This window comes from Spermophilus citellus (assembly GCF_964194105.1).
Source record: "Spermophilus citellus genome assembly, chromosome: 16".
Taxonomy (NCBI): domain Eukaryota; kingdom Metazoa; phylum Chordata; class Mammalia; order Rodentia; family Sciuridae; genus Spermophilus; species Spermophilus citellus.
The window spans coordinates 26,247,690-26,262,079 of record NC_138196.1 but is presented as its reverse complement, the minus strand read 5'-3'; the positions used below and the strand labels follow the sequence as shown (position 1 = coordinate 26,262,079).

Genomic DNA, 14,390 nt, shown 5'->3' with positions numbered 1-14,390 from the left:
TGCAGTGATGTGGAAGCAGGAGGAAATCTGTCCACATTGTTAGCCCTGATCATCCCTTGTCCAGAGCCCTCAGAAGTAACTTTGATATGGACACCAAGGATTGTGTATTAAGATACAGAATCCAGGACCTCAGCCATGCCTTTATCATTCTTAAGAATGTTCCTTAGGGGGGCTGGGGTTGTAGCTCAGTGGTAGAGCGTTTGCCTAGTGCATGTGAGGCCCTGGGTTTTATCCTCAGCACCACATAAAAATAAATAAGTAAAATAAAGTTATTGTGTCCAACTACAACTAAAAAATAAGTATTTTACAAAAATGTTCCCTAAGGCCACACAAGTCAGGATTCAGGGATGCCATAGAGTTTGAGATGGGGTAGTAATTATTGCAAGTTAGCCCATGAAAGTGGGGTTGACATTACGCAAGCACTAGATCCAGTGAAGCTGGAGCCTAGATGTGATTAACTGGGGGTGTTTTCATTTGCAAATTGTAAGGTTCTTTCCAAATTCCCTTAATTCATAATTTTGTTACAGAAGTGGAAGGAGTGTTATTTCAGATGCCAGTTGATAAAATTAGTTCAATTAGTCTTGTATTCACAAGGGAAAGTACATTTGGTAATGAAATAAAGTGATGGCTAAGTTAATCTATCTACAGAGGCTACAAATTTGGGACATTGAGTAAGGGAGCAAGAGCTAATAGACATGCCTTTTTTTCTTATTCCATGTTCCTGGTTCTAAAAGACAATGCATTCATTCATTATCAGTAGAGTGACAGAAAAGATAAATTTTCAGAGACTGTAATGAAGTTGGTACTCAAATGCTTGGTCAGGACTGTAATTTGCACAGAACTGGTAAATACCATCCACCCTTGTCACTTGCACATCATGACCATCAGGCACTCATCCATCCCAGGTCCTCTTCTGAGAAATCATCTGGGAAGTGACTGTGTTCAGTAATGGCTATTGGGATAGTGTAGCCCACAGCTATAAAACTGGCTACCCTCAATTCCTGGGCCGTGTGGCAATCTCTGGCGCTTTTGAGTTGGAGGCTGACAGATGGGCTAAAGGCAAAGGCACATGATCAAGCCTGCCCGGGATAGGCGTGGAGCAGAGTGTGGTTGTGGAAAGCTTCCTGTCCTTTTTCTGCAGTTATCCATGAGTTCAAGGGACCGGAAGGTGGCAGTGATAGCCTGTGTTTGGTGGATAGTCGCCTCTGGAAAAGGATATGAGATCCAAAAAACATCAGTGTTCAAGTCAAGGATCACAGTAGCTGTTGTTGCCATTGTTTGGAATTAGGCATTATTAAGAATGGTGAGTGAGCGCATGTATGAAACTCCATCAGTCATCTTGGCTAAGTCAGCATAAAGCCATCAGTGACACCTGAATAGAATTCGAATGATCTTGAGCCATAGCTTTGTAGCCTGAGGTGGATGTCTGTTGAACTCAGTGAAAGGCATCTCGGAAAAGTTGTGAATCTACCTTGGGCTCCTTTATGGCTTATGGCAGTAGTGACAGTGACCCAAGTGGTGCATTTGTGGAGGCTATCCCCTGGCTCTCCCATTCCTACCTGTTTCCTCCTTTAATCTTTCCGTTCTAGTGCTTAGCTGGTCCCAAAGCCTGAAACAGAAAAGAAGTTTCTGGTCCCTAGGCTGCAGTGTGTGGGACACATTTGGCTGATCTTGAAAAAAAGAATTTGTCAAGCAATGGTGTGACAGCTGGAATAAGCACTTTATTTTTTAAAAATAACAATAGAAAAGTACCTTTAAACAAACAGTTTAAAAAAGCATAATAGTGAAGTGGCTCTGTTTTCCTTAAAATCAAATACAGGAGTCTCACCAAGAGCAAGTGGTGCTGAGGGCATAGACCCTCCCTAAACACCCAAGCAGATCTATCAGGAGCTCTCTAGGCTACTGCCTGCCCTCTGTCTTCTTCTTGTTGGTAAGAAAGAGCCCCTCACTCCTGGCTTTGCTTTGTTGTGATAACCATTAAAAATGTTATTTTTATTTCTAATGAAAAGTAATACAACAAACAAAACCCCCAAATCAAGCATATAATCATTAAAATATTGAATTTTTCAACACAGTGAGCAGATCAGGAAAGATTGTGATCATTTCTAGCTATATTAGCAGTTAGAAACTCTTAGGTCAATGTAGTTTCACACATGGCTTTTATACAAGGGGGAGGGGGAGAGGCTGAGCTGTCACAGATTCTGGAATGTGTCACCTTAAAACACAAAGACTGTTTAGCTTTGACCATTTTGAAACAAGCCCAACTGTCTTTCTCTTGGCCATTGGTTACCGTGGTTCCCCCTGTGCCAGATTAGTTGGGAACCTCACAACAAGCAACCTGGGGTTCCAGAACATGTGACAGGCGGTCTGTTTGAACACTAGCTTAGTTCAGCCAAAGTTGGGTAAAATCACTTGGCAGATGTGGGTTTGCCCATTGTAGTTGGGCAAAGCCAGCCCCGAAGCCAAGGTGCTCCTTCACAGTGAGGGCTACTACAGTCCCACAGGAGCAGTGGCATGGCTATGGAAGGTGAGTAATACAGCAAGTTAGTCACACAGGGGAGCATGCTCTCATAAAAGATAAACATGAAACTTGAAACACACAGTTCATACAGTCACAGATGGAGCTGCCAGATCTTTCTAAGGGCACACTCTAGTCTAAAGAATTTCTCCCCTAGTTTTCTTTGCCCAGTTGTGAATATGCCATTAAAGTAGCTCCTGGAAGCTTTGATCGTCTTGTAGGATATCATATGGGAACTGGGATCACAGACCAGGGCTGAAGAGAACAGTCCAACACCACATTACTAATGAACCCTGCACTGCGGCCAGGCAGACAGTATCTATACATTCACAAAACAATTCTGGAAATGTTGGTAACTATTTCAAAACATGCCTCAAACATGCAGCTTATTTTAAAGAAAAAAATAGATATTTTTAATTACAAGCATTCGATAAGTCTAGCGTAAAATTTGTGATCCAACCCAGTGTAAGAATCCATCCTGTCAGAATTAAAATGTTTGGTATAAAAATACTCACTTTCTTGGTTTTATTGTTGACTTCTTTTATGTTTCATTTGAAAATATCTCCAAACTGTACAGAAATTATGTCACACCATGCATTCACAAATAACACTATTTCTTAGAATTATACAGTGTAAAAGAGTAAAACATTTTTTATTATATATCTTTTTTTCTTCGAGAAAAACAGATGTGTGATAGAGGCTGTGGCAAAGTCTTGAAGGGATCAAAACTGGGCAAGGTTTTTTTCAAGCCTGAAACAGAAAGAAAACATGTTGGCAGAGTAGACCTCAAAACCATGTACAGTACTTTTTTCCTAATGCCATGGCTGAGAAACCCATGGAGAAATTCAAGAGTGATTCCTTATGAGTGTGTGTGTGTGTAGGTAAACAATCTCTCCCAATAAAGACCATACAAAAGAGGATCAATGGTCACACCACAGTGAGATATAGGGCTAACATTTAATTTCCACTTATCGTTACTTACATAATAAAAACTTTTAAAGGTCCCCTTTCCTAAAGTTGCAAAGAACTACCTTTCTCTTTGCCTTGTGGCAAAAACAAGGGCCTTCAAATAATCATTGAAGTCCTTGACTCCTACCTATCTGGGACTGGTCCTGGACGTTTTCTCTTTGTGTTGTGAGGATTGATTCCAGGGCCTTGTGTGTGCCAGATAAGCACTCTGGTCCTAAATGCATCTCAGATCTATTGTGTTTTGGTTTACCTAATTTGCCTGTACAATTGCTAAGGTGTGATATCACACTTGCAGTCTGAACTACTTGGAAGGCTAAGGAAGGAAGCTCACAAGTTTGAGGTCAGTCTGGGCAACTTAATGAGACCCTATCTCAAAATAAAAAGGACTACTAGGGTTGTAGATGAGAGGTAGAGTGCTTGCCTAGCATTAGGTATGAGGCCCTATGGGTGATCCTCAATACCCGCCCCCTGCCACCAAAAACTCCAAACCCTCTATTTTTCCTTTCCTTCTCCAACTCCTAATGCCTTTGTTTCTTGCCAACATGTCATACTCACTTGTATTTGTAGAAAAGGTATTCGCAAAAGCAAATAAGTATATACTAGATATTTGTACAGGGAAATGTTTATGTGAGAGAAAAGGCTATGAAGAAAACACCATTATTGATAACAACCACTTAATTGTTCCAAGGTAGAAATTACTTGGGGAACTGAGTACTTAGTAAATCCTGAACTCAGAATATTTAGGTGAACACTCAAACATGGAGAACTGAATAATTTTGTAACTCTTCTCCATAAACCACCACTGTATAGTGCTGCATCTGGACCTGAACTTTGACACACAAAATACCTTTCCATATCCTAGTTTTTAGATGACATACAAATGGGTAGAAATAATGGCTTCCAAGTCTTAAGGCCCAATATAATACCATGCATCCATGGATCATGGGAAATCCCTAGGGAGAAAGCAGGACAAGGTTTTCTAGAATGGGAATCTGGATATCCTGAACCTTAACTGCGTTACTATGCTACTACCTATCTACCTATTCAGGTTGTTGCAAAAAGTGAATTAATCCTAGCAGGCCAAAACTAGAGAGCTGTAATGTGCTCAAGTGATCCTGGCCCATTTCCACCTTTACAGCCTCAGATTTCTCTGAGCCACAAAAAGGTTCTACTAGGAGCGAACAAGGAAGTAAACTGCTTCAGGAAAATCTCATTTTCTGATTCCTTTGCCTCCCCATGGTACCCAGCACAGAAATGAGGAGTCAACTACCACTTATCATATGCTCTGTAATGAAGAAATCACCCTGGGCAGGGTGTGTACACCCTGTCTTTGGTGCATGCCATATACCTGTGACACTCAGCAGGGCCAATAATAGGACCCCTGCTGGTAACTGTCTTTTGTCTGCTACACCCTGATTTCTACCTGGAAGCAGATGGGGGCACAAAATCCCACAATCTGAGAATATGTTTTATGAAGCAGCCCAGGGTTGGGACTTGGAGTTGCAGGGGGCTTATGGTGGAGCCAGACATTGTTTAGGGGGCTATAGCAACTGAAGTTCCCTTGTGAATCCACAATTACTAAGCCTGGTTTGCTACCCTTGGACTCCCCTCAAGTGCACTGATTACAGTGTGACGTGGTACCAACTCCTCACATTCTACTCCCAGGGAGTGTATGATAGTGGAGTGAAACTAGCTTACTAAAGAAATAGACAAGGGCAGTTTTCTTCTGCAAGTTCCATCTCATTCTAAAGTTGACCACATGCAAGCAGCCAAAGGAAGGTTTATGTGTGGATTCCTAGAAACCTTTCCTGAAGAACACTCTACAGTGGTTCTTACTTTGGGATAATTCACATGGGACAATTATCTAGCAGCCCCTGTGCTCTGAGAAGGAAGGGGCTACTGCTGCCTCTCTGGGCTTGGAGTGGAAAAGCAGCTGGCCTAGCTGTGGTGACATGGCCTGTGACCAAAGCTGTCATGTTGCTTTCAGAGACTACAAAAGGAAGAAATGGAATGGGCAGGCAAAGGAAGTGGACTATATGAGTTTCCTTTCCCAAGCTGGCCCTGTTGATTTAGGGTGGGTGGAGTCTCTGGTGTCTCTTTCAGTGCCTTGCTGTCTACTTTTGCTGCTGGAGAGCTTGACAACAGTCTTTGGGCAATCCACATTGCAGACCCTGTCCTATTCTGGTTCGTAGCCAATTCCTTCCCTATTCTTGTCAGCTTTGCCCAGGTATTTCAGCCAAGACCATCTTCTGCCCTGACAGTTTCTGTCCCTGCATCCATCCCTGGGCCCTGTGCAGTCTCTCACACTAAGTCCACATGATCATCTGTTCCTTTCCAATATCGCCATCACTACTTTGGGTGTACCTCTTTGTATATGGACCGTTACTGTGCATCTCCAACCGCTTTGCAATGGGTAGGCAGCAAAGTAATGATGATTCCTTAACCCCCCTTTTCCAAGCCCTGCTCAAGTGTCCTCAGTGACTCCCCAAGACTCATATCCCTAACCCACATCCTTCAAGGCCCTCAAAAGCTCTGTCCCAGGCTATGTACTTTCTCTTTTCTGTCCTGCTCCCTGTTCGCCCATGTTATACATTCTCCTATCTTTTACAACTCACCTTTCAGCCTCCAGGGCTTCCTCCTGCAAGCAGGAATTCTCCCTGTCCAGGCCATTGTGGCTTTCACGGGGATTATCTTGGATAATCCTTCCAAAAATTATCTACTCCTTCCTCAACTCCACATATAGTCATTTACATATAGCAAAAACACAACCCTGTAATTTGAACATTGGGAATCCAGGGCAGATGAAATAGGAGTGATAGGCCACGATGGGATATGGCACTAGACTTGGGTCTGAGTCTTGACAACGCCAGGAGACTGTACCCAGGGGGCCCATCTCAGTTGTGCACACCAGCCCTGAGCACCTCAATAAGCAGTGCCTTCTATAGGAAGCTGATACCGCTGGGGGGAGGAGAAGGCATTTCCAATTTTTCTGGGCAATAAAGCAACCGGTCCTGACTACAATTCTGTATACATCTGCCTGAACAAGAAGATAGGTAAATTTCTGGTTAATACTGGCTGATTACAGAAGCTGATCTTCTGAAGTGGGGGGAGGGAGACCATGGAAGGAAGGAGAGAAGAAAGGAACAAGTTCTGAGCCTTCCAGAACTGTGCCATACAGATGTAATTCTCACATGGGAAAAGAATGTATCCACATTGCCATCAATGTTCCCAGACTGAACAGAAGGTCAAAGTGTGGCTATTTCAGTCCCTGTAAACAAGGAAGAGGTTTAGCTAGGAACGGAGTTCAGACCTTGGAATGTATTAACAAGGACATTTTAAACAGAATCTAAAGACATCTGGGAACATGAAGCACCACAGAGGGACAGTGAGCCAGGGAGAGGGTCAGGCTGAGGGGGGTGTCTTCACAGCACCTTTCCTGGGAAGAGATCAACTGTGACATGCAAGCATAGGACCTAGAGATGTGTAGAAAATCTTAGTCTGAGGTACACAGAATTTGAAGACAGTGGAGAATGGTGCCTTAAAAGATATGGGTGTGGGGTCAGGATGCTTGCTGACTGACAGAGCAGGGGACACTTACTGTAACTAAGTCAAAACCTGTCTGTCCAGGTGTACTGTGAGCTTTTCTTCCAGAGCTAAGATCCAGCTCTGCTCCCATGCTCCCCTTGTACATGTTTGACCTAATCACTTGTGATTTCTTTCCCAAGAGTTTGACCCTCTAATAATCATTTTTACCAAAAGTCGCATAAGGAATATTTCCCTCCACCCAACTCCAAATAAACTTGGGACATCATATACAAATGTTAATAATAAGAATGTTTTTTAAAAAATTTTTTTAGTTATACCTGGACACAATATCTTTATTTTGTTTGTTTAATTTTTATGTGGTGCTGAGGATCAAATCCAGTGCTTCACATGTGTGAGGCAAGTGCTTTGCCACTGAGCCACAACCCCAGCCCTAAGAGTGTTTTTTATATCTGTCAGCTTGACTTCTTAAAATCAAGCACTGATTCTAATTCACAATATAAAACAAATTAGCATTTAAAAAATTTAAATGCAAAGTTCATGATCTATGGAATCTCTAGAGGAACAGTCTTCTGTAATCAGTAACTGTTCCACCATCTCATATCATGCTTCTCAGCCCACAATGACGAGTATGTGCAGGCTGGCTAGCTACATCTGTGCAGGTCCAACTCCATTGGCTGGAGAAGGCCCAGCTCCAGATGGAGATTCTAACTTCTCAGCCAGATCCTTTCTACCCTACAAAGGTCGGTCACATAAGCAATGTAGTCCGACTTCAAATTTGGAAAGAGAAATAGCTTCTTCCAAACTCCCTTCTGTAACCTGAGGATGGCTCCAGAAACTGGTGAACCACACGCTGAGCTAACACCATCAGTGCTGAGTCACCCCCTCCTCCCCACCTGCTTCCACAACAGCTGTCAGCTCCTCATCTTTGCCAGCACTTCTGGGGCATCTTCCCACCAAGTCACAGTCCCCGTTCCAAATTTTTCTGCGCTGCTCCCCCCACCTCCCAGCTTGCATTACTAGATCCTTGCATTGCCGTGAATTCATCAAATGCTGCTGCTTCTGCTGCTGCTGCCTTGCCTGGGCTCACGGGTATATGCCTTTTAATGACTGATGTTTTAGTTGCTTTACTGCCTTAAAAAAAAAAAAAATCACATGTAACTAGCTTCCAAAAAATTGCATGGGTAGCTTTTAATTGGTCTTTAAATTTATCTAGAGAAGGGGGGGAAAATAAAACAAAACTAAGGCTTTTAAAAAAGTTTGAGTGATAATACCAACAAGAATTACATGGGCATTACTACTAAGAACCACAACAAAAGGAAAATCTAACAAAGCAGAAGACCACAGATTAGCAGGATAAATACCAGCTGCCCAATGAGTTGTGGAAAAATGTTGCCTGTTGGTAAGTTGAAGTCAGTGAAGATACACTTCAGTAGGAAAGATACTTGAAGTGCAGGTAGCTCACTTCCTGTCCAGAAAGCTGCCCAAGTGCAGGCAGGTGGAAGGTGGGCTGTGCACACCAGAAGTCTGCCCTTCTGGTCAAGCACTAAGAGGGGCTGCTCTCTGAGTGTGAAGTTGCTTAGGTCCTCAAAATGTGGTAATGACCTCTGTGGGCAGCACTACCTGGTCCTCTGTCCTTAACAGGAATCTTGCCTCCTTTCTGATCCATCATAGGAATGAAATCTGCCACCTTATTTTGGCTGAGACATAAATCGCTGTCTCCCAGCCCCTGACATTCCTGTTGTTCTAAGCCAAGCTTTCCAAAGACACCAGAAGTCTCAATATGTGGTACCTGGCAGGCAGGATACTTCTGAGAATGTACATTATTATTATTTTTTTAAGACTACTGACTGAGAAGTGACAGCTGACACTGGCAAGAAGATGAATGTCCAAAATCATCACTAACTAGAAAAACTAAGTGGTATAGAGGGATTCCTGGAGAATCTTGCAGACTTAATTCAGTCATACCAGTCAAGTGATTATCCCTTTCAGAAGAGGCTCATAAAAATGTCCCTGAGTCAAGAAAATGCTGAATTATACTTAATGTAATTGGACTGATAAAGAGGGGAGCATACATACTACATCTAAAACAGATTTCCAACAACATGCTGAATTTCCGAAAAAGGCTTAGATGCTGGTGGAATACTCTCAGTCTAGGTTGCTACTGGATAACCACATGTTAACAGTATCAGCCTTACCTAAGAAGGCCATGATGCACTATGAAAATGGCTGGTGGCTATCCTGAATAACTTTTCCTAAGCAGGCTGGGGCTGGACAAAACAGTGCAGAGCACTGAACCACCTGGAGAGATGAGCACCCAGACTGGAGGCCCTACCCCAGAGTCTGGGGTTCTCAGGCAGTGCTGGGGCCTGTCCTGACCATACTGGTCGACACCGGCCTTTGGAACTCACCAGCAAGCTCCAGTTTTGCACAACAGCTGGAGTACAGTCGCCACCAGTGAAGATCGCATTAATACCCACAAGACAGATTGCAGCCGCCATCACACACCTGGGACCTGGATGAACAAAGAGATGACCCATTAACCACGTACAGCAAACCCTTACCATGGGACTCCTGCTGGTGGGCCCTGGGCCTTGATGACCAGTCTGACTGAGAAAGCCCAAGACCAAGAGATCAAAGGTCTCTGATGCTGAGCTGATGACAAACTGCCACTAAAGAATGACATCAATGGCATGAAAAGCTCACAACGAAGAAAGTGAACTGGGGCTTGGTGAACAATGAGGGTGCTCTGAGGGAAGTGTGCTGAGTTTTTCTGCTTCACCAAGGGCAGAGCTGCAGCACTCAGAGGCCACAAATTCCAGCCTTTGGCGACTCTACAGATATGTTCACATGGTTAGATCCCACGGACTGTGCACTAGACCCCAAGTGCCACCCTAGAGCCTGGCCAAGCAAAGGCATGGGATTTAAGGCCCTGGATAACCACCTCTAGGACCTGCTTAGAACAAACAGCTTCGGGCAGCCCAAGGCCATGGAGAGCTCTGCACATTAAATTTTGCTCTAAGCAACATCTAGAAAACAAAGTCAAAACGAAACATGTCTGTGAACATATCCTGTGATGCCCGAGAGTCTGAGCATTTTGAAATATGAAGGTGCAGAGACACAGCAAATCATATATTTTCAATACTCTTGAAGGCTTGGGTATCTTTGGGCCAGTTGGTTTCCACAAAATCCCCAGTGCTTCTGGGTGTGGGGGCAACTTGGAAGGCTAAGGCAAAATGATGGCAAGTTCAAAGACAGCCTAGGCAACTTAGTGAGCCACTCAGCACTTTAGAAAGACCCTATCTCAAAATTAAAAAAGGGCCAGGAATGTGGGTCAGTGGTAAAGCATCCTTGAGTTCAATCCCCAAAACAAGAGGGGGAAAAAAATACTGTTGCAAAGGAAAGGACCCTCCATGCATGCGGACACCAATGGCTCTTTTTCCCAACATTGTTTGGATTTTCCATCCCAGTGGATGCTCTTTTCCTTTATAAAGTCAGAGTCTGTTGTACTGTGGCAAACCATCTGAGCTCTTCACAATATGTCACAGGCTCAGTTGGCACAGGAGGCCCTTCCAAGGGAGGTCCCTAGCCCCTCCAGGGCCCAGTGGGGAGACAGCCTGTGCACCCTTTGCTAAAACCTACCAAAATTAGGGGTAAACCTGAAGAAAAGATTGCCTTTGTAGAACATTTGTCTTCTCTGAATTAAGGGGAAAAATGTTCACCCCAGAATTTTACTATAAAAACATGAAATGATGAGTAGGTGTAATTCTAATTTTCTAGTAAAAGGTTATTTGAGTACAGGAAATAAATATGAATCCTTGCAAATGAAACCAATTGGCTCACCCAACTCCCTCCTGCCCTTGCAACACTCCCACAGCACCAGAGGGTCAGGGGGCATGCTGCGAACAGCAGGCCCACGGTGCCTCCCTGGCCTGCCCGATCCTTAGCTACATTTTTAGGATGCCTGTCACTGAAGAGGTCATACTGATGGTCAGATTCCTCTTGGCTTAAGCTAATCAGGATGACTCCCCAACTCACCCCCTGTTCCTAGAAGCATAGGGGCATCAGTGAGCTGCTCTTTGTAGTTACATCAACAACAGTTGTGCACACTGGGGTTCCACTGGTGGGCAAAGAGCATGCATGAGCTGGAGTCATTCCAGAGACTTAAGGAGATTGTTCCTTAAGAAAATGGAATCCCAAACATGTTCACTGCTCACTTTATGCTGGGTACACACATCTTCTTAATTTCCTTGTAAAAAAAATGAGTAGAAGAGAGGCTGGAACTGGATAATTGAGACAAGGGCTCCTCTGGTGACCCTGGTCTGAGCTGTGAACCACTGAGACTCAATGTCCTAGGCTCACACATGGCCACCCTCTTTGAACTAATGGGTAGCAGCCGCCAGCCAGCTTCAGAGAAACAGGTAAGGGGAAAAGTTAGCAGCTTGTACTCAGGGCTGTCCTAAGAAAGTTCTCTGGGGGAAGGGCTGCCATGGGCCTACCAACTGCCTCTTCCAGGGGGTCTCTGAAGTCTCCCCTGAACCAAGCTGGCTGCACGTCAAGCTCATGCACATACTTTTATTTAGCAAAGAGAAGCAAGAGGAACAGGATCAGAGGAGTTACATTATTCTCCAAACTTGGGAAGGTAAGGCCTGTTTTGAAAAAGCAGCCCCTTATCAAACTGGGAAAGTGCCAGGTCTCTAGAGTGCTGTTCTCAGGACGACTCTGCTAACTCTGCCACCAGGATAAAACAAGGGCCTGTCAACCCCACAGCAGTTGGCTTCCTGCCTGACTTCCCTCTTTCCCATAACACTTACGACCTGACCTACTGTGTTTATTATTCTATTGCCCATCTCCTCCCCATTACATTGTAGCTGTCCCCTGAATATTTATTTATTTATTTATTTATTTAAAAGAGAGAGTGAGAGAGGGGAGAGAGAGAGAGAGAGAGAGAGAGAGAGAGAGAGAGAGAGAGAGAGAGAATTTTTAATATTTATTTTTTAGTTCTCGGCGGACACAACATCTTTGTTGGTATGTGGTACTGAGGATCGAACCCAGGCCGCACGCATGCCAGGCAAGCGCACTACCGCTTGAGCCACATCCCCAGCCCCCTGAATATTTATTATATTAAGGCTTTTAAAAGTGATATGGAGACCTTCACTGATAGAAGGGGAATGGCTGATTGGCCACAAGAACTGCTCTGGTTTCTGGCCACACTGCAGTATGAAAGCACAACACATGCATCTCTTCTAAGGGAGAGGGCGTAGGTGATTGCAGGATCCACAAAAACTGTCTGGGCCTGCAAGCTGCCTTTCCCTCCCGTAAATCACCTCCATGTCCAGCCCTCTGTGCTCAAGGCTCTGATGCTCACATCTAAAGACAGGCTAAGCTATTCTTCCTATAACAAAATATAAGGAATAAACTGCTTTGAATTCCAGTCACAGTGCTCTCTCTCACCATTTCCTTCTCTAATTTGGTGAAGATGTAACAACATGTGCTTATAATTTCTATGCTGTGGTCCTGGTCCATGGCCAGGATCATGAGTTCTTAAGAATAGTGTCCCACACCCACCCCAACTCCCAAACTCTTTTATTTAAAAAAAAAAAATTTCACTGCATTTGGATATTTAACAAGGAAAGCTGTGATCTCTCATGATCTGCAAGGAGTGACAAAAAACTTGCTTATGTTTTCCTATTCACAATGCATTGGGAAATTAATAAATTTCAATCATTATTATGTATTCTGAGGTTCTCTGCCACATAGCTGGACCAAACAGTTACCAAGAGTCTAGTGAAGGGTGGGGGATACAGTGTGTAGGCAGACTAAACACTACCTGTCAGGCCAGATTCTGATCAAACAACATGAGGCCACCGAGCCCTCTGACACCCCTCTTTAGACAGCCTTCCTTCTGTCAGTGACAAGTGACGTACCTCCCCACATACTTATCTTGAAGCATCCTAAGTAATCTCTCTTGTCTTTAATGGGCCCACAATTCTCCCCCACTAAAACTTGAGCTCCTTAGGGGCATAGGTCTACTGTTACACATTTTTATATCTAGTTCATAGCAGACATAGCCCATGTTTATTTAAAGAATAAAGAGTTCAGTTTATATTTCTAGTCTAGTCACTGATTTCTCTTTAGACAAAGGAATCAAAGTGGATAAATTAAAAATCCTCAAAGGACCTCTGAGAGAGCAAGATCTGGAAGATGGCATCTAATGCTCCATCCCATCAGAAGTGCCCGCCAATCTGCATGTAGGCTGTTTGATACCAGGCATGGCTCTTACCCTCATTATCTGTTCTGGTAACACTTTCTACACAGAGAAAACAACAAGTGGGGGGAGCAAACCCTCTTTGTAAAATTGAGGAGACAGTGATGTTACTGTGTGTGCCTTTCATTTGAGTTTTCTGACAGACTCATTTTGGTCTAACATATTTATATTAGCTCATCAACAACATAGTTTCGAATTCTAATTTACATTTCCTTAGGGTTACGTAGCCTGGATTATTAGCTGTTTTTGAAACGACCTGATCCAAGAGACTAGAAGGAGTTGGAATACTGGATCCATGCTGAGCTGGTCTAACTCTGGATGCAGCAGCAATAAGCACTATTGTCCATGATCTTTCTTATCTCCCCTCCCCAACACCGTCCACATCCTGGGGAAGGAGTCTGGCCCACCATCCACATTTAGCTCTGAACAAATGACTCATCCTCAAGTGAGTTTGCATATTCGGATTCAGATCTTACAGGGTTCTTATATGCTGTATGTTGACTGCCAGCATTGCTTTGGAAGCAGTTGCTGTCTCTGGATCTCTGGCTGATGGGTATCCATAAATGGGTCTGTGGAGTATAATAATTTGCCAATACAAATGGCAAGTCGAGGATCTTTTTGAATGAAACCCAATGCAACTGCTTAATGATGAATGTTTTCCTTTTGGTCTAGATAAATGTAAAAAAAAAAAAAGTCCCTTTTTTGGCTCTATGCAACCATCTTTTGCCAGTTTCACCAACTGAAATCACTAAGGTGAAAGTGTTCTCTCCTGACTCAACATTCTGAGAGCACCTGCCACTGCTGACAGAAGCTACCCACTGGGCTATCTTGTATTCTGGTCCTACTTCCTTCACTCCTGCTGGGGGAGAAGAGCAGGCCTCCTTCTGAGCCAGGGCCTGTGCTTGCCTGAAAGTGCTGACCACCAAGAGTGGCACGAACTTGGCCAAGTGAAGTCCACATCCTGGTCTGGAAGGTGACCTGACCCACCAACTGAGACTTCAGGTCAACAGGGCAATTTGCTTGTGGAAAATAAATCCCATCTCCTTTGAAAACTCCTCCTAAGAGGGCACTAAGCTGCTTGAGGACAGCTCT

At 43.9% G+C, this 14,390-nt stretch overlaps 1 protein-coding gene across 5 annotated transcripts in view; it reads right to left on the bottom strand.

The window, feature by feature from the left end:
• Window positions 1-1,701: 1,701 nt before the first annotated feature.
• RBPMS (RNA binding protein, mRNA processing factor) overlaps window positions 1,702-14,390 on the bottom strand; it is a 171,984-nt gene continuing 159,295 nt past the window's right edge. For 2 of the 5 annotated variants that reach the window (XM_081269466.1, XM_081269468.1), the window contains 2 exons: window positions 9,442-9,545; window positions 1,702-3,268 (listed from right to left, as the gene is read on the bottom strand). In XM_081269466.1, coding sequence (XP_081125592.1) covers window positions 9,500-9,545 — 46 coding nt within the window. In that variant the 3' untranslated portion in view covers window positions 1,702-3,268; window positions 9,442-9,499. The remainder of the gene's footprint in view (window positions 3,269-9,441; window positions 9,546-14,390) is intronic. The other 3 variants (XM_081269467.1, XM_081269465.1, XM_081269464.1) reach the window with 2 other exon arrangements.